The following is a 20,253-nucleotide window of genomic DNA, read 5'->3' as shown; positions in this document are numbered from 1 at the left end:
TATTTTCTTTCTTCCAAACATCTATGCCAAGCAATACCACATACCTTTGAAGAGGTCAAACTCTTGACCAGCTAAGTAGGCCAGCATCTTACCTTTTTCTTTCAGAATAGTAGCGAAATAACATTTCTTATTATTTGCCTGTTTTAGCAAATTAATAATTCGGTCTTCCTTTACTTTAATTTGTTCCACATTAAATATCTCCTGAAAGTTAAATGATATTTTTATAATAATAATATATTAAAATAAATCTCAATTGATGCTTCAAAAAGCGAACATGAAAGTTGTTTTCATAGCAAACGAATTTTCACCGTACACTACTTTACCGTACAATTATTTATATTTTAAGACTAAAAATGAATTGTTTTTGTTTTGTAAATAATTATGTAACATGTATTTCATCATTATATATCGCTTTCGTACGCTTCTTTGAGTAAATGTTTAGAGTTTTTTCGCCTAACAGAATTTTTAAAATTGTTGAACATGTGTGTGTGTTGAATTGTTATCCCACGCATTTTTAAAGAACATTTATATGCCGTGTAAAAAGAGTTGGATATTATTAGAACCATGAAAACTGTGAAAAGTGCCATCTATTAGAATATAAGAGATCTACTTAGTTTTATTCGCACCGAAACTAAATTAGACAATATAATGACAATAAAATGTCATAGTCAAAATAAAAAAATTACGGTTTCTGTCCTTTTTTGAAATTTGGTTATTAATTAAACATTAAACAAGGTTAATAAATAATGACCGGCAGAACTACAGATCGTAAAGGCAAGGGTAAAGAAATAAAAACAATTGTGAATGAATTTGAAAATAGTATTGCTACGTTCACGCTGCCCAACAGTTTATCCTGTTCTGAAGTATTTTTCCCAGCAGCACCTAAAAGAAAACAACTTGCCAAATGGGACGACATAATAAGCGAAAGCGAAAGGAAGTTCCAAGAAATTGAACAATACGAAGAAAATAAACAAGGACGTGAACCTGCAACGCCATTTTTAAGTAAATCTTTTATTAAAAACGCCAGTAACAGTTTATATTCGAATATAAATAGTATTTTACAAAACCCTATTTTGTATTGTTAATATTTATGTAATTCTGATGTCCATACCAAACCGTTCAAAATTTGTGTAGATATTTACACAATTAGAAATTTTGTACAGAGAAAACTACATAAATATACTTATTTTTTTAAATAAACAAGAAATTAATCCGCATGATAAAGATTCACCTCAAACTGATTATCATCAAGCCTTTTGTTAATGACGACATCTTTCGTCTAAATCGCAATCTAGTATGAGCAAACATTGAATACACCAATTTATTCAATTACTCTTCTAAATCAATTAAAAAGTATGACCTATAACTATATTTATTTCAATAGTTTTTTTTAAATATTTGTAACGATTAAATAGTTAGTTTTATTTATCTGACTACAAAATAAATATCAAAACATTACTATTACACTTTGAACTAATAAAAATAAAATGGGCAATGTAATTTGGGGCCAATGTAATAACAGATAATAAATTTTATACACATATATATTTGTAACGGTTTCAGACACAGAGTGCAATTACTTAAGAGATCAAGTTTTCGTTTATTTGGAACCTGCTTTAGAAGAAACCTTGAGGAAAGCACAAATTTGGGAAGCTCTAAAAATACAAAAATGCTTTTTCAATGGTATTGATCACATAGCTCAAGTAAGTGCATAGAACTTATTGCCCAGCTAAAACACGTCCACGAAATCTCTCCAAAGCATCAAAACTATAATGCATAAGCAGCAGGGGTATATTATATTCTTATGCTTCTATAAAGAAGATGTTTTTTCAGGTGTTATGGAACAATAATCCTAAGCATCCTGAACGCAAAGAACACAACTTACACATATTTAACATGGCTTGGGTAAGAAATCTTCTTAAAGAGAAGTAAGTACGTATGTAGTATGTTTTTCATCATTAACATTTTTTTTTATTAAACAATAACTATAAATCAAAGACCAATAACTCTTATAAATGTCTGTGACCTATTACTTAAACAACTCGAGGTATTTTCAACAGAACTGAAGACAATAATTTTCTTTAACATCAGTTTGTTGTATTAGTAGCATATTTAGTTGATTTTATAATAAGAAATACTATCACAGTGAACGGCCTTATTATCCCAAATCTTGGTTATGGCCTGAGGAGTATGCTGCGACATTGATTCAAAAAACTCTTCGCCAGTACTTTGTACAGAGAGAGGATGACGTTCAAGAGATGCGAAACTTCTGGAAGGTACTTTCAATTCAATAATATTAAGATGTTTTTGCAAAAAGTGACCAAATTTTAGTAATTTCTTAAATCACGAGATGTCACCACTCAATGTTGACAATTAATAAATTAAAACAAAAAGCTGTGGTCACCGAATGGTTAATTGATATCACACAGCAAAGATGATATTGCTTGCTTTGTTTCCCAACAAACGCACACCTTGTGACATCACGATGTTACATCATTGCTGTACACATGACTAAGGGAATTATCACAAAGAAAATCATACATAAGGTTACAATTGAACCGCGTGTTTCCTTCTTTTTATTAATCTAGATATAATCATTTATTCTTGGAGAGTTATCTTGTGTCTCAAATGTGAGAATGTTAAAAAGATAGGCAGCTCATTTACATCTGAGACTTTATTTATACAAAAGAGTGATTGTAGTAAAACAATCATAATGTGAGGTCTCAAAGTAAATGATACATTTAGTCTCCCACACTAAATTCATTAGATATTAAACCAATGACCTTATAATATATCTAAATTGAGTTTATTATTGTTTAATATTTTTAAAAACATCTTAAGTCTGTCACAAATGTCGTATATAATAATTAATAAGTAATTGTATCCAACTATCTTATATTGAAAATAAATATATGACACCATATTTCTACTTGAATGATGGTTTTGCACCATGAACTTCTTACAATTCCCGAAATAGTGATTAATAAATTACACTTGAAAATTTATTGTTTTAATAAAAGAAATAACAGTTGATTTTATCTCTTATGGCCATATTTTATTTATTTTTAGAAATTGAAGCTAGAGCGAGAAATGCCAGAAATGGAAGCTAACCCATTCTTGTGCAAACAATTTGCGTCTTTGAATCAAGGTCAAAAGAGTTAACGTAAATTTTGCTGAAAATTTTGCTTTAATATTTTTATTGTTAAAATTATAACAATAAAGTTATAATCTAATTCTACATTATTTTTATTCATTTATTTCATAACACCCTTTCAACTCAAAGGAACACCTTCATATAATGAGGGACTTGCAGGCTTGCCTAATCCCATTGTGAATTTAATGGTTGGCTTTTCATTTCCTTCTGCTATTTTGTATACTCTATTGGGACTTTTGTTGTAACTTAAGGGCATCACATACTCCTCCAGAACCTGAAGAAAGAAAAGCAAATAATTATTCACGTGACAAAAATATGTTCATCGGTTTTAAACTAAATAAATTTAAAAATAATAATAAAAATGAAAATAAAAACATAAATAAACTAAATAAATGAATAAATTAACAAAAACGTATGTAAGTTATTCCCCAAGAAAAATGAGTGCAGTGTCGCTTTGCGGTTGCAGAAACCAACTCATCAGGACAAAACAAAATTAGAGAAGACACATCTATATCATACTTTAGAGTGTAACATTATATATTTTTTTAATTCTTTAAAGTATTTAAGTAGAGAAATGTTTGAAATATATACAATTTTTTTTAAATTAGTTTATTATTTTATGCCTACATTTTCTATGTTAATTACATATTATTAAAAAATTTAAATATTACTTATTGTTACCAATACAAACCCAAAATCCACAAGGGAATAATCAGATAAAAATGTTTAAAATTTTCAAAGTATTTAAATTGTGACAAAGAAGAATCTTTGCAATTGGATATTATAATTATTAACCTATCTAAATATATTTTTCCCTCAGTTGGTAAACATATTTCATCAAAGATAGAGCAGTAACATATTGTAGAACGATTATTAAAATAAAGGTAGTAGGATAAATTAAAATAAACTGCATCTCTTGTAATATGTGTGATAGGCAATGAACAGAAATCAGGTATTTGTATTTACATTTACACCAAGTTGATTTGTTGATGTTTTTTGTGGTGTCAGTGGTAAAGTATAATGAATACACTAGCTTGTGCACATGATGTCTAATAAAAAAACTCCAAATGTAGTCCCTTTTGTTATTTTGTTTATTGGTTACTCATTTGTACTCATTGTGGTTACTCAGTATCCTTTATATAGATAGCAATTGTCATCTGAGCAACAAGTTCTCATTGCTTTGTTGTCAATAATAAAAGTTATACAAGATAAATACAAAAAGCAAAAAATAGTGTGTGTGTATATATATATATATATATATATATATATATATATATATATATATATATATATATATATATATATATATATATATATGTATAACTTAATAGACACAGTGCCTTACACCTAGACAAGTTGCACAACCTTTATAACAGTTGCACTAATTTAAGTACACATTTAGAAAAGATTATCTAATCTATTTCATTAAACAGATGTGTCAGTGTTATACAAATATTAAAACATACCTCCATTCCTTTGTTCTCATGATCTTTAACTATAAATTTTTTCATTAACGGTGGCATTTCAATTGTTCTTGGCAAGATGACATCCGGGAAATAATGCTGAGACTTGATAGAATCTACTAACTGTGCCTCTTCATGTTTTGGTATCAATTTATAGTCAGGCTTATATGAGGTTTGATAAATTTCAGTTAAGTTATCAAGTTTCCTACCCCTAAAAGTTTTTTCCACCCAAACACGAACACGGCGCCTTTCCTGTAATAATAATAGTAATTATTGATTAATTGACTAGAACACTAAAATGTTTATATATTACCATAAACAATAGTTTCCTGTGCTTCTAAACGAAATATTTAAAAAAAGTCCCTAGAACTTGCTATATTTATGCAAAGGTTGTCAATGTGAAATACTATTTTCTAGATTGTTCCACTACACATTTCTACATATGTTTGAGATATTATAACGTTAGCCTGGAAGTTCAAACTATGTTGCAAAATGACAGTGTAATCCAATATGATTTTGCAGTACATGATGCAGTAATCACTGTAGATTAAAACTATAATAGACACATTTTAAAATGAAGGGTGTATATTGATAGGGCTATGAAAATATACAACAGAAATTCACGTAAACTTTCAACTATCCAGCTTCACTTACATATAACATAACACTGTTTACAATCAGTTTTTATTTTGTCTTTAGTGTTGTCTATAATATACTTAGACAAAAGTGTAATCTAAAAAACATGTGCACATGTTTTCTTTTTAATTAACAAACTTTTTATTACACTTCGACCATCGGTTAACATAATTTCTAACGCAATAACAAGGATACCAAAAACAGTATATAATTATAATATAAATTTTAATGAAACAGATTTACTCACCTCATCAGGACAGGTTTCAACTTTCACTATTTTCATGAAGCTTGGCTCTGGATACCTTTCAAATACGGATCGAACTATAATTCTTCCAACTCCGTGATTTTTTAAACTGCCAACGATTTCCCATAACGTCTTACCTTTAAAATCTGTTGTTCTCCCTACATATTTTATAACAGTAGACGTCATTTTGGTAAATATTGGTTTTATACCTTTTTATACTTTTCAATCACAAACTGAAAAACATAACAATAACAATATATTTAAAATAAATGTTTCTAATCAATAGAATAATAGTGCTTCTTCTAAAAAAAATTATGTAAAGTTATAGCAATAATTTTATATAATGTAACGATGATTTTATCTCTAAATTTATTAACAATGGTGATAAATACCTGTAGGAAATTGAGTTTTAGGTTAAAATTTTCACTTGACAGTTTGATCAGTGTTTACAGTATAATATATCGTACGCCAATTACAACTTTTATTTATTCCTCATCCCGGCTGTAAAATTAACATGTATAACAGCTTTTTCTTTTAATAATGTTAGAAATAAAGATGTTTTTTGTGCATTCACTGTCGAATTGGAAGTTATCTGAATGTGTATTTGTTTTGTCTTCATAATTATAAGGACAAAACTTTATATCCTCCAATACCATAAGAGATTTACAAACTAGGTAAAAACAACGGATAGTATATGTTTTTCTGCCCTTATCTACAAACGATTTAATGGCTATAAGCGGATGATTAGTGTGGCATACATCAAGGTGTCCTACCTTGATAAATGCGACACTAATTATCCAAACTGCGAAGTACTCCTTTTTCATACAGAGCTACATCTGTTAAAGCACTTTCAGGGTGTGATATCACAGACTTTACACTGCGTACACATTATGCTTTCTTTCTTTATACCATCTTCTTAGTTCGTTATTGAGTTCCATGCAATCTTCGGCAGTTAATTTCTGTCTGTCCCGGGAATCAGAAAGCGTCGAGGGATAGCCGAATCACAAATAACATGTCTTACATGCGTGCACATAGTCATCTATCCATCTTCAAATCTTAGTTGTTGCTTCATTGACTTTCTGTCCTTTATGTATATAAACTACTCAAAACAAAATAGGGCCCACCGCAACTATGTCTCTAATCGTGTTTATAAATAACTCATATACTAATCATTGACAAAATGAAGCACTACCACTTTTAACGCACATGTTTATTAGTTCATAATGATGTTTTAAAAGTTAACTTTTTTGTTGATTTCAAGTGGGTAGACAAAAAAGTAAACTGCTTAAATTTATCCATTTCTTAAAATTTCAATCATTTGTGTTCTCAGTCTTGCTTTAAGCGCAATACTTTAATCACACTTTGTTTAGCTGTGTTTTTTTCGTTTCGGCATTATTCCCGATTACAATGCCAGGTTCTCGTCGTCATATGAATGTGGAAACTTCGACAAGTGCAGTTCTTTTGCTTCAAGAGGGAGAATCGCAAAGATCGTTTGCATCTCGCCTTGGTGTGTCACGGCGAGCTATTCGAAAGGTATGGGAGCGGTTCCAGAAGACAGGTAGTGTGGCTAGAAGACCTGGATAAGGAAGGATTCGAGCCACAACTGCTCAAGAAGACCGGTACATTCGATTGACTGCGCGCCGGGACCGCACGACAATCGCCCGGACCTTATGTCATCCCATATTCACAAAGAGCAGGTGATAATTTTGTGTTTATGCAAGACAACGCTCGTGCGCATACAGCTAGGGTCACTCAGAGGGCACTTTCTGATGCCAATATCTCGGTTTTACCTTGGCCAGCAATGAGTACCGATCTCAACCCGATTGAGCATTTATGGGATCAATTGAAAAGAAGTCTTAAAGAGACCCATAGCCACGTTAACAGCCAACAGAACCTCATAAACGCGCTGAAACTCTGTTGGCAACGAATACCCGACCAAAACTTCACTCATCTGATTGAGAGTGTTCCGGATAGGCTCAGAGAGTGCATACGGAGCAAAGGAGGTCCTACTCGATACTAAAGAAAAGCTCCCGGCAAGTTTATTAAAAACAAACAGTGACTATAAAAGTTTTTATTGAGTCTACTTAGTGCTCATTTTCTCTAAAAATGTGTATTTGAGTGTATTGCGATAAAATTAAACAATTCAAACGTTATTTTGTGTTTACTTAATGTGTAAAACCTTAATTTTAAAAAAAATTAATAATCATGTATGCACATAAATTAAGGGGCAAAATGATGGTGGGCCCTATTTTGTTTCGAGTAGTATATGTTTTTCATGTTATCATGTAACTGGTCTGTTACTATCTGAGAGTTAAGTAATACTTTAGTCATGGCCGTTTTTTATACCTTTATTTTGATTCAATCTATTTGTTATTCCGCTTCAGCATTTATCCTGCCTAAATTTCATTTTCTGTGTCAGTAGGCAGGTTTGTAAGTCGTGAGATGTATCGACGTCCATTGAAAAATCTAAATGAAACTGAAATATATAATACCAATGTAATTTTCACCTACCACTTTGGTGGCCATCTTAATCATCTGTTTACTTTTCTTGCTATTTACTGATTCATTTATTAATGTATTCATATTGCTATCCACTACTTGTGAACGATATGAGAAAAATGCCTTGGAACTCTATTACTTATACTTCGCTAGTTTTCTTATATTCATTGCCATTTTACACACTTAATTTCGCCGATTAGAGCTAAACCGTGGCGCACCTGATGACCGGCTGTTCTGAATTTGGCTGACTAAGAACGGTTTACCAGTTGCGGTTGAAACAAGGAGTCGACGAAAGGAAGATCGCACCTATCTAGACTACTACAGAAGGGCCATAGGAGAGATCATTTAAAGGAACAAGTAGGACTAGTCTAGTAGACTAGACACTAGACTAGTAGACTAGTCAAAAAATACTTGAATTAGTAGGATTTATAAAAAGAACAGTTGCTTTTTATTAAAAGTCGTTTGCATTAAAAAGGAAATTCAGTAAAACAAATTGAAAAAAATCAACTTTAATTTATTCTCAATTTCTTATTGTGTTATTTTATGGAATTTATGCAATACAAATGTTTTAAAATATAATTACAATAGTTAACAGTTATTAAATTTTAAATGCAGATTTATTAATAACAATGTCATGGAGAAATCCAATGTAAAATTATAATGCTTCGGTTGAATGAATTCTTACTATATAACCTGTCATAAGAAAATTAACGTTTAAGTTTGTCGATTAAAAAATCTACATTCTAAATCCACTGCATGAAATGTCATTGCATATTTACTACGCCCTTCAATCAGTTTCGGCAAGATTTAGGCATTTCATTACATTACCGGTACAAACAAACTAATCTGTTATTTAACTATTGAAACAACTGTATGCCATGACATTGAAATTTTGATATACATAATAGCTTCTTGATTACTACACAATATAATAAGACAAACGACAAACACAAATTTGTATTAAATATCCATTAAGCATTTCCAAATTCAAATAAATTTTATAGAAATAAAAATAACAGCCCTACCAATCCTGGCAGTCACCTTTGGTGGCATTAATCATATACTTTTGCTAAGATTCCAATGCATGCATTGTATGCACGCTAAGAAGCGTTGCAGCTCTCAACAATGTGTACCCATTGGAGAGCAGACACAAAAAAGAGTACAGGGATCTTTGTATAATAATAGACTCTGTACTACTGATTTGCTTCTCTTATAAAAGAGCTATCTTTCTAATATTTCCCAATTCCCAAAGTCAATTCTTATCGCAGCTGTCAGTAGTTTACGGCAATACGAGACACCGTGCAGACGCTGAAGACAATAGCTCCATGGAAACTGGGAAACAAATCAATTATATTTTCTAGTTTCATTACTGTACAAGTCACATTCCGTTGGCAAATGATTATAATTAAAATAAATAATATTAATTTAGCTATAAATTGCCTAGTTACCAACTGGAATGGGCTTCGTGAACACGCGGGTGGTGAGATAACAAGTCCATTCTACAAAGGCCGGTATAACTTACGTCAGCCTGCTTACATGTTACATCTAAGGGATTGGCGTTAATAATTTACGACAAATATTTACATATCATTGATATCCACATTTAAATAAGTAACCTAAATTAGAATAATTTAAGGTAGTCGGGACATACTAATAGGAATCAGTCGTTCAGTATCGACACGGAGAGAATATCCTCGTCCGCAATCACGCGCCGTGTGCGATCGTCCGCTGTCGTCCGCAGTCGTTGGCGGTGGTGATCGTTCGCGATTGGCTGCACTCGTTCGCGAAGCGTCGTTTCTGCGTGCGCATGCGCATTGTGGCAACCGTGGCGCTCTGGACGCTTCGCGTTCGAATTCGCCCGTTTTCATCTCAAAGCGTGATAGGCGGCGTACCATCGCGACGAATTTCTTCTAGATGATTCTCGTGCTCGAAATGAAGGCTAGTTAATGTCCTAGGAGTGTGCACTGTTGCGGGCGCGACTTGGCGTCGCCGCGCCGGCGCTTAAGTAGTGTCCCGGCCATATGTCCCGATGCGGACTTCGTCGATCACGCGCGCCCACTCCAGCGCGTAAGATTGCGGGTCTTCCAAGTAATATGTGCGGTTCGGCTGTAATTAAAAAAATATTTATTTAGTACAGTATATATTTTGAATTGTTTTTATCCAGTTGTTCTACAAATTATAGTAGAAACTAAACCATTTACTTTTTTAATTCAATACACATGTGTATATAATGACAAAGACTACGACTTCATCAAATAAAATATAAATGAATGTAGCATTCTTACCGTGTGTACTAAAAATATTCTGAAGTTTTTGGCTTCTACGCGTAGTTCCGAAGACCAAGGGATTTCGCCCTTTAGGACCATATTAACCGGGTCCACGTAAAACAAGCGAGGTCCAGTAGTAAGCAGTAACATGCGACGCCGCGCAAACAAGCCCTTTCTTTTTTCTACCAGCCCCTGCTTCAATATTAACTCTCCGTCGACGAATTGATGCCATTTGTTTTCGCGAGCTTGGACTTCAAGGCGCCGACGTCTTTCCTCTGGACTTATGTTTAGGATTCCTAAGAAAAGAAAACTTGGGTTAAATACGTACATAAGAGAGACATTATTTATCAATTTGATAAGTAAAGTAATTTTATAAATCGTCCTCACACAGTTGGTAAGGCGGTCATTAATAAAAGAGATTGGCCGGGCGTGGCGGCAGTCATTCATGCAATGTCGCAAGCGACCAAGAACGCGAAGTTCCATCGGCGCGCCGATTGAATGACGTCATATTGCTTACTTCACTGAGAAGTAACCATAAAAATAAACCTTCCAATTGTACATTTTATATTTTATTCTCGCATTCTATAGTATTTAACTATTAAAGACCACCGTTTGAAACTACCGCCTAATTTCTTGTATATTTTAAAGTTTGGGGTGCAATGAGTGCAACCGTCACCCGAACAACGGAAATTCTATCGGTAGCAGTAAAATCATCAAATAGCATTCTTACAAATCTTCAGAGTGTTTATGTCACGGACACTTCAGATGCTTCTTTTAAGTCTACAATGCAGTTGCTATTCTTTTAAAAAGCCGTCATTGATCATAAACTAAATAGCCTCAAGATCCCAATAAGATACTCCTACAGTGTAAGCAGGCATTTGATATGTTAAGGATCTCGTTTAACTACCAACGCGATAGATTATATTGTCAAAAAGTGTAATAGGGTTTAAGGGGAAAAGATGCTGTGAAATTAGGAAAACATAACAATATTCATAAATATACAATGCAACAAAATAATTCATAAAAAATTCTTACCTCTCGAGGTCGACAGGTCAAACTCCCAAAGCCGTACAAGTTGATTGTTTCCTAATCCGGGTTCGAGGTGATCGGGCACTGTGTATTCTTCCTCAAATGATCCGCCGGGCAAGTAAGGACTGATTGTCGGCGGTGTTTGGTCCCAAATATTGTCCCAATCAATGCCTTCGAAAAATGGATGGTTACGAATACTCTCGTACACGTCTCCTTCGTCATTAGCCCCAAGTCTTTTAGTGTGATCTACAACTAATAGTTTTTCTACTAAATCTTTCGCATCGGCCGGAAAGCCTTCTGGGAAATCATAATCCATTTTGAGTATTTTCTGGAAGGTAAGGAACTCTGTTGAAGCTCGGAACGGTGGCAGTCCCGATATCATTTGGTATATTATACAACCGAAAGCCCAAAGATCGGAAGCACGTGTATCGACGCGGTTTTGTAACAAGTCCGGACTGACATATTGCGCCGTACCCACAAAACTAATTTTTCTAGAGCGGTCGTTCCTATTGGGGCTGTCCTCTTCCGGTTCTGTCGTAACTGTGGGAGGTGTGTTTGATCGTATTTCCTCCGGGTTTAATATTTTCGCCGTCCCAAAGTCAGCTATTTGCAAATGCATGTTTTCATCTAGTAATATATTTTCTGGTTTCAGATCCCGGTGTATAATTCCTTTAGCGTGCATTTTTTCTAACGCCAATAATAGTTCAGCGGCATAAAATTTTGCTACATTGAGCTCAAACGAGCCTACTTTATTTATATAAGGCAACAGTTCACCATTCTTAGCGTAAGACAACACGAAGTACAACCGCTCATCGTCTTGGAACGTGCAGTACAGTTTCACGAACCCATGTGGCACGTTGAACAGCATGTTCAAAGCATCCTTCTCTCGCTTTATATATTCCCTTTTCTTATGTCTTATGATATATAATTTCTCGCACACCTTGACTGAAAAATAAATAAAAATTATAACGTGTTCGGAAATAATTAAAATTTCTATTAAAATTTTAATCAATCAAAACTTAAATATTTTTTTAACTTACTTGCATATTCCTTTCCAGTGTGTATGTCCTTAGCGAGGAATACAGTACTGTAGCAACCATCGCCAATCAATTTTCCGAAAATATAGTCCTTAGCGGTGCGTTTCGTGGGCTTGAATGATTGACTAGAAGCCGGCGTCGAGGTAGGAGTAGCCACCGGCGCCGCGGCTGCCTGCGACGCCTGCATCTTGACGGGTGACTCCGCCGCGGACTCTGATGTAGCTATCGGAGCCCGGATTTCGTTTCCAGCTCTTACGTTCGGCTAAAACCAGAAATATAAAAATTCAGTTTAAATTATAAAAGAAAACAAAATATGGAAAATAATAGATGAGTACAGTTTTGAGAAAGTTTCGCGAATCGCGAGTGGCGGCAAGACGCGTCGGCGCAGAGTAACAGCGTGCGCTTGTTTACGAAGCGGTGATGGTGTCGCGTCACGCGGTGGGGCGAAAGGAGCAACGCGCCGTCTACTGCACCGGATTTTTTCGGATATCCAAACCGTACGACCCCGAAACTCAATCCCGAAAGACATCTATCCGTTATAGTCGCAACGTTATCGCGCGAAACGAATTTACACAAATTATGTTACTGTTTCAATGACAACCACCAATGCCGTGACATTTGTCAGTTTAATTTTAAAATATAACTCTAGCCAATTGCTATAAAACTTTTTAATACGTAACGATTAAAAAATTTTAGCTTTAACTTAAACTTTCTTTTTTTTTTAATTTTAACAAGATTTTAAAAAATTAATGAAAATTAAGGCAATTAAAAAAATTAAAAAACAACTTTTAATAAATTATCTGATCCGGACACTGGCACGTTCATTGGCCTCACTTACAGTTCGACGATCCAATTTCACAGGTTTGCGGCCTGTGATTTTTTGTTGATTTTCTTACGGCACATCCGTGAAAAAATCTCCCATTCACGATACCTACGTACACATGAATGATAAGGTGCTGTGCAATTTATAATAATTTCTTTCTAACAATGAACGTCACCGACTGAGCGGCTAACGGTTAATTTATTTAAGACAATTTAAAAGAAAACACAAAAGTAGGTGATATCGGTACCGTTGTGGGGATTTCTGAAATCTGACACGTAATTAAACGATATACAAACACCAGCCTACTTCGCTACAAAAAATCTCTAGTGATCAATTTAAAAACGAGTATGTACAATGTCTAAATAATCTTTCCATTTATTTTTTCAATACTAGAAAAAAAAATATTTTAATTAACAGCAAACTAAAATTCTCACAATTTATGTGTGAAAATTTTGTACACATAGATAATAGACATTTATGTGCTGTGCGATCAACAAGACAAACAGGATTAGTCAGTTACGTGCGAACGTCCTCGGCAATGACCTTACATAGCATTATTGCCGATTTGTTTCTGCACTTTCTTGTCATCTGCAGATTAGTTTAATATACAAACTTATTGTATTGAGTTATTTTACAATTAAAACCTTTTTATAGTTAACAATGTTTGTTATTTCGACCTAATGTTGGTAAAATTATCCTTCTATCACTGCTTTTGACATTAATTTAATTGTTAAATGAAAAAAAAAATAATCGAAGTTATTGTGTACGAAATGTCTTTGTTTTCAGTTGCGGCACTAACTTTTGTATTTTATATTATATACACTTCCCACTCGTAAAAGGACGCAGTGTGGCCCGGATTTGGGCTTCGAGTGTGGTCGATTTAAGTGGCGCATGAGTCACTAATAATAATCGTGCTGGTCCATGCAAACCGCAAGTGGGTCTCGCATTCCACGCGGAGCGTACACCGGCGCAACGGTACTCGGAGCGCATTCCCACCGTAACGCATTCCGCGGCCTCGATCCCCCCTTCCACTACCCGCCCGCGTCCCGCAACGGATACCCCACTACGTCGCCCGCACCTATGAACACATTCATCATGCCCAAACTTTTTTTTACTGATGTGACACTAAAACATAAATAAAATACGACCTACCTTAAATCTGGTATAATTATTTCAAACCACTGCGCCGCTTCAAATAAACTATCATTGGTCCGTCTAAGCTACATCCGGTTAAGGCGCAACGTTTAGACGCCGCCGCTATAAAACTTTAATGCGAGCTAAAAAATTCCTTGTACACATTGAACACTGTCATTTGTATTTTTAGTCAGTTCTTGTGATATATTTAACTTTTTATATATATTTAAATGCGGTCAAAACAAACCACGAAGTGAAACGTTATCTGTTACCATTAACCGAAACATGTTACGTCCACGCCACAACTGAATGGTCGACTCGAAACTAATTTTTATCTTCATTTTATTTATACATAAAACTTGTTTCTTAACATAATCAAAATTTTTGTAGAAGAATTAATTTTCTGAACGACGTAACTTGTGCTTTTAATATTGAACGGACAATTTCTTAACTAATCTCGCTAAAGTCCGGCCCACCTGCAATGATAACTAATTTGTATGTCTTTTGCCTTTACGAGTACAAGATACGTATGGTGACGACGTAAGCATCAGCAAACAACTTCGTAGTGTTGTTTGCCTTAGCCTTAGATAAGATATTTATTTGCATAAATGAAATAATCTGCAGTGGTTATCTGCATAAACCTGTTCGGAATTTTTTCAGTGACCTACAGTTTGTATTTGTTATTGATCAAAATCTGCGAAAGCTACTTATAATAATTATAGTATATTTTTGACTGTCATTAGTTTATTTTGGTCGATTTACTAGAATAAATTTTGTTGGCACCGAAATTAGAAACTGCATTACAAATCAGTTAAACTGATTTGAGAAAAAACTAGATTAAAAAAAATATTAGTGGTATTTGTATAATTATTTACATTTTAGCTGGAATTAGCATAGTAAGATGTAGTGAGATACTTCTTGCGTGTAACACGCAAAAAATATTAATCTTTTATCTAAGAAAAAAATATATCGACTGCAATTGATAGATACTTTATTTAAAATTACTATATATGAGTGATGAATCGGATGTGTGGCGTTGTAGTGGTAAACAAGACGGTCACGCCGTGTACGCGTGAACAAACAAGTGCCTTGTGCCGTCAGCGACAGTGGCGTCGACCGACGACGGTTGTTCGTCGCTCGTGTTCCAACGGCATAGTCATTTGGCGCGAGAGTCGGTCGGTCATTCGCACGCTCGTGTACATGAAAAACATGGGCGAAAGTGCGCGACAACGCTGTAGCGAAAGTTTATCAACAATCCACTCTAGCACTTCTAGCCACGTTTCGGTTTTTATGAAACTAATAGAATAAATAATCCAATCAATGATAAATGAAAATATACTAGTAAACTGTATATAACTTTACTGAAGGTTCATTTTATATTTTAAAACTATTACGAAATAATAACAATTTATTTATTTACTCATAGAGGTTGTTTATATTTTAATGAGACGGCATAATAAATATACCGTTTAAAGCAAATACTGAAAACACACTTTTTAGATATATTTTAATTTAATTGTACGAAAGGGCGAAATGTACCTTAGATTTGGGCGACGGCTGTTTCCCGCGCTTCGTCGAGCTCACACCAAGTAACCGCAGAATTCTGTTCGCTGCTTCAAGAAGTGTAGCACTACCCCTCGATCCCCTTTTAACTCTGATGGTCAATCCGCTCATTTCTACCCGTCGCATACGTTGAGTCCAATCGTTTTATTAAAGTACGAAGCGGTCAAAAACACGATCACAGTCCATGAAGTTCGCTTGTTAAACTTTGAAACCGTTATAATCACACAATTTAATTTTTTATTAAAGCAAACGGTTGCTTAATAATTTGTAGTGGGAAAATATTAAAGATAAATTTACAATTACGCTATAAAATAACGATAATTTAGTAGAATGTAAAGCGCGTCGCGTACGTCCGTTCCGTTCAACAGCGCGGTGCAGACTAGATTGGTAACAACACAGCGCTTGACGCGAGTAAAGCATTGACTACGTCCTCCGTTCTGTAGACGGAATAATCGCACGGTCGTCGCTTTACGCACGGCGCGGGGCTGCGGCCCCCGGCCCCGTCCCGCCACCGCGTCGCCCGCGTGTCGTAGGATGTGAGTGCATGGGTTGGCACACTGCCTTCCTCGGCTCCCACCCCAAATATTATAGGATTACAAACTGTTGTATCGATACATACAATATTCATTACGCACTTAAATTATAAATGGAATTGTCTTTCACAATTGTGAGCCCACTTGACAGCTAAATATTTTGATGAAAATTACTTTTGCATGCCTTGGTATCAACAAATAATAAATAAAATAATTATGTACAAGTACCCACAATAATTCATATCAAAACTTATTGAAAATGGATCATTTTATTTACATATTCAGTATGAAACGTAAAAAATACAATTTGCGTCACAAACGTATTTTAATAAAAAAAATGTAATGCATATTAACTGACGTACACCCACGTGGGTTTGTTTTGGAACTATCGGGGGCGGATTTCTAAACGAAACGATGCGATACAGGAAGGGGTCGGGGGTAGGTTAGAAGCGGAGGGGCGCGGGAGAGAAGAACAAACGCGAGCGGAGGCAGAAAATCAATATTATTAAGATGTGCAGTAAAAGAATACCACGAGGCCACGAGGCAATGCCGACATGCATTATATTAAGTAATCACTAAATGCAGTAACTATGACCTAGCTCACAGCATTAACTTATGTATACATGCAGTTTTATCTGACGCGGGAAACGCAACGCGCCCTTTTTTTATTCCCAAAACTAATCAGTTCAAAGCGGTACGAAAACAAAAGTTTAATTTATTACATTATCACTAATCACACTATTCATTTTCATATTTGTAAGTTGTACATGTAAGGCATTGTAAAAAATAAAATAGCGGGAAAATTATTTATTTTACACTTTGGCGTTAAATAGTTTAAGGGTTGGAAATGTACGATGATTGCAATGGGGTTGACATATCCTGACAATAATAAAACCTCTGTTTACAAATAACTACATCAAAACAAAAATACAACTTTAACAGATAATTTTTTGCATACTCCATAGAAAAGCATTGGATAGTATCGTCATAAATAGATGTAATACGAAAAGATCACATAACTACTATTGCTTCTAAGACCGCTTACGGCTCTTTTTAGTATTAACCTTTCTTTTAAAAGCCATATGTCAAGGGTATATTGTTATAGGTAGATTGAGGCTGAAAAGGTTCCGCGCAGCTGTCGGGGCACGTGCAGGATGCTCGATCTAGTCACCTGTGTAAGGAACTTTACGCCGACAGTTGCGCCTACACCATATTATTAACCATATCGATAGACCGTGTTGGCCTAACTATATGGTTAGTACAAAAGTCAATATTCACCACTGCACTTAATACTTGTATTAAATATGAATGAAGCAATCATTTAACTAGTGGAAAAAGATGTCATTGTTAATACTTTGGTCGACGCCTAGTCTAAGTAAATCTATTTATACATGTGTATATGTATAATTCGTTATAATAATTGATGTAAATGAAAATAATAGTTGTTGAGGCTTTTCTATGTTCTGGGTTGTGTGATTGACTTGTGTAAATAGTAACTTTTTGATTCGACCGTTAAACGAAGGATGTCCACTAATAAAGTGGATAGACGACATCGACGGAAGACGTTGGATGCAGGTCGCTTCCAATAGGTCCTATTGATAATCTCCGAGGGAGACTTATGTCCAACATGTATCTGTGGACATCTCTGACATCATTTTTTCATTAGTGTTATGCCGGTGAAGTTTTGGACACAGTTATAAACCTCCCCTATAAAATAAACAACGCAATGCGGGCGATTAAACTGTTCGTCTAGTAAGGCAGAAAAAGTACCAATAAAGATCTATCCGATTGCATTAAAAAGTCATTTGTTTTTTTTTAGTTTAATTCGCTCATACTAGAAAAACGTAGTTATAAATACCTATATCATATGAACAGTTTTATTTGAAATAAAATGTTGAAGGTTTAAAATTTATTTGCATAGCTATATTTATTTCAGTAATTACTTATGTTAGTGGTCTAAAAGTATGTACAAAATCGTCTCAATTACATATAATATATTTATAAACTATAGTAATAGCCAGGTGGCGGTTCGATTTTTTGTTTCCCTGGGGCGGCTTACCATCCCTAGAACCTCGGGCTTCATTTCAAAACAAAACAAAATAAAACCAGCTTCGTACATTGAACTCAACACCTGGCAAGTTCTTGCTTAAAAGTGACATATTTTATTAAAAACCTTTGTTAAGTGCCACATGAAATGTAGAATACACACCATATGCCCTGATTGTTTCTAGTCATTATTGATTTTCCATAACCTTCATTTGATGTAACTTACATTAGAATCAAACCTAACAATAACTTTTAAACCGATTCTTTTAAAATTTGAACTAAAACATAATAAATTATCGGTTAATTAAAAAAAGCAATATTACATTATGTGATAATTGATAAGTATATAATAAGATAATAACAGTTCTTAAATATTATGTATAACATACACGTGGAAATAATGGTGTGTTATTATTTAACCACATTGAAAGGGTTATTCCCCTTTAGGAAATTCTTAGCCTTCATAATTATTGCCAGTTAATGCTCTAGTAATATTTAATTAGTCACGAATATAGATAAAAAATTGAACATTAATAATTAAATAAAGAAAAGCATAATAGGCGCACTTGCGATGCTATATGATAATATTTATTATTTCTTTGAATATATTATGAATAGCTAAAAAAATAAAAAAGCTACATATAAATAATGTTGGATTTCAGTCTAACATTATTTTTTCAATTAACAAATTTTACTTCCTAAAGGAGCATACCACGCGTACATTAACTATTTTAAAAGCTGAAACTGATCTGTAATTAAATTGAATTGGCTAACAATATCAAGATGATACTTTTTAGTTTATGAGTAAAGTTAGTTATGACATCTTAAAATGTGCGAGCAATGTTGGTAATGGTATTAGGAAAACAATCGTGCAAATAGAATTTCGATAATCAAATTATCATTCGATGATGATATCGATTTTTTCTACAAATGTCACAAATTATATTAACAATAACATACCCGATAAGGTACGTTGAAGCACGATAACAGTTGATCGTCAGCGGTGACGCCTGTCGGCCGGGCATTTACATTCGTAACGATATGTCGGTCATCCTTTCATTCACCATTATGGAAAATCTGAATTGTTTTTAACGGCAATAATTCTGCACGTATTCATAAATACTTTACTCAAGAAATGCCGACAGTCTAAAGGCATGACGGCGAATTAAGAGTGATATATCATATTTAAATAATGTTTATTTCTATAAATCTAAACTTAAAAACAAGTTAATTATTACTGCCAATATAAATTTGATTAATATAGGTTAAAAAATACTACAACAGACAGGACAAATTAATTTATTTATACAGTATTAATGATACATGTGGCAATAAGCGCTAAATTGAAATCAAATTGACATTTTTGTTATCTTTAGTTTTGTTTCGCCATTGAAAATAAATAAATAAGAGCGAAAAAATAAAGTGCAACCAGAAATCAAGGTGCAACCGCAGGCAGATGTTTTGGACAGGTGGTTCACAAGATCATCGGCCGTGCACGTGCGACCAATGATAAAAACATTCTCAAGAACGTCTTCTACATTATACCCACGTACCTCACACATACAATTATATACAGAACAAAAATATAACACAACTAAGTAATCAATCCTAAAACCAATAAAATTCATGTTATTACCAGATATTCATGGTACAGGTATTTATTATTGTTTCCTACTATCTCGAGTTGTTGGCACGTGTAAGAAGTGGAAACGTAAGAAATGCATTCGTAAGCAAGATGAAAATACCGAAACAATACACGCAATCTTGCGTTGCAAAAATAGGTCAAGCATAACGCATGGCATTAGGGAAATGCTCAGTAAGCGTA

The 20,253-nt window shown here is 34.1% G+C and overlaps 3 protein-coding genes across 4 annotated transcripts in view; 1 reads left to right on the top strand and 2 right to left on the bottom strand.

Annotated features, from left to right (window-relative positions):
• Positions 1-724: 724 nt before the first annotated feature.
• On the top strand, positions 725-3,167 carry LOC137919579 (IQ domain-containing protein K-like). Its single transcript, XM_068762693.1, has 5 exons — positions 725-1,002; positions 1,564-1,703; positions 1,834-1,928; positions 2,147-2,276; positions 3,070-3,167. The coding sequence occupies exons 1-5, from the start codon at positions 747-749 to the stop codon at positions 3,160-3,162; spliced, it is 714 nt and encodes a 237-aa protein (XP_068618794.1). The 5' UTR covers positions 725-746; the 3' UTR covers positions 3,163-3,167.
• On the bottom strand, positions 2,839-5,942 carry mRpS34 (mitochondrial ribosomal protein S34). The gene is made up of 4 exons (XM_068762694.1): positions 5,890-5,942; positions 5,501-5,730; positions 4,621-4,869; positions 2,839-3,428 (listed from the first exon to the last, which is right to left on the bottom strand). Exons 2-4 carry the CDS (start codon positions 5,681-5,683, stop codon positions 3,273-3,275), a joined length of 588 nt encoding a protein of 195 aa, XP_068618795.1. The 5' UTR covers positions 5,684-5,730; positions 5,890-5,942; the 3' UTR covers positions 2,839-3,272.
• Positions 5,943-8,494: 2,552 nt separating this feature from the next.
• The window catches only part of Pdk1 (Phosphoinositide-dependent kinase 1), a 79,371-nt gene continuing 67,612 nt past the window's right edge, over positions 8,495-20,253 (bottom strand). The window contains exons 1-5 of one of the 2 annotated variants that reach the window (XM_068762691.1): positions 15,826-16,405; positions 12,333-12,591; positions 11,299-12,237; positions 10,282-10,559; positions 8,495-10,102 (exon numbers count right to left, since the gene is read on the bottom strand). In XM_068762691.1, the coding sequence (XP_068618792.1) occupies positions 9,998-10,102; positions 10,282-10,559; positions 11,299-12,237; positions 12,333-12,591; positions 15,826-15,975 (1,731 nt within the window). In that variant the 5' untranslated portion in view covers positions 15,976-16,405 and the 3' untranslated portion in view covers positions 8,495-9,997. Of the gene's footprint in view, positions 10,103-10,281; positions 10,560-11,298; positions 12,238-12,332; positions 12,592-15,825; positions 16,406-20,253 lie in introns of those variants that run through there. The other variant, XM_068762692.1, reaches the window with a different exon arrangement.

The sequence above is a fragment of the Battus philenor genome, unplaced genomic scaffold, assembly GCF_028537555.1.
Source record: "Battus philenor isolate CCGP_79_NKW_IND1 unplaced genomic scaffold, ilBatPhil1.0.hap1 SCAF_16, whole genome shotgun sequence".
NCBI lineage: Eukaryota > Metazoa > Arthropoda > Insecta > Lepidoptera > Papilionidae > Battus > Battus philenor.
This window is presented reverse-complemented; position numbering and strand designations above follow the sequence as displayed.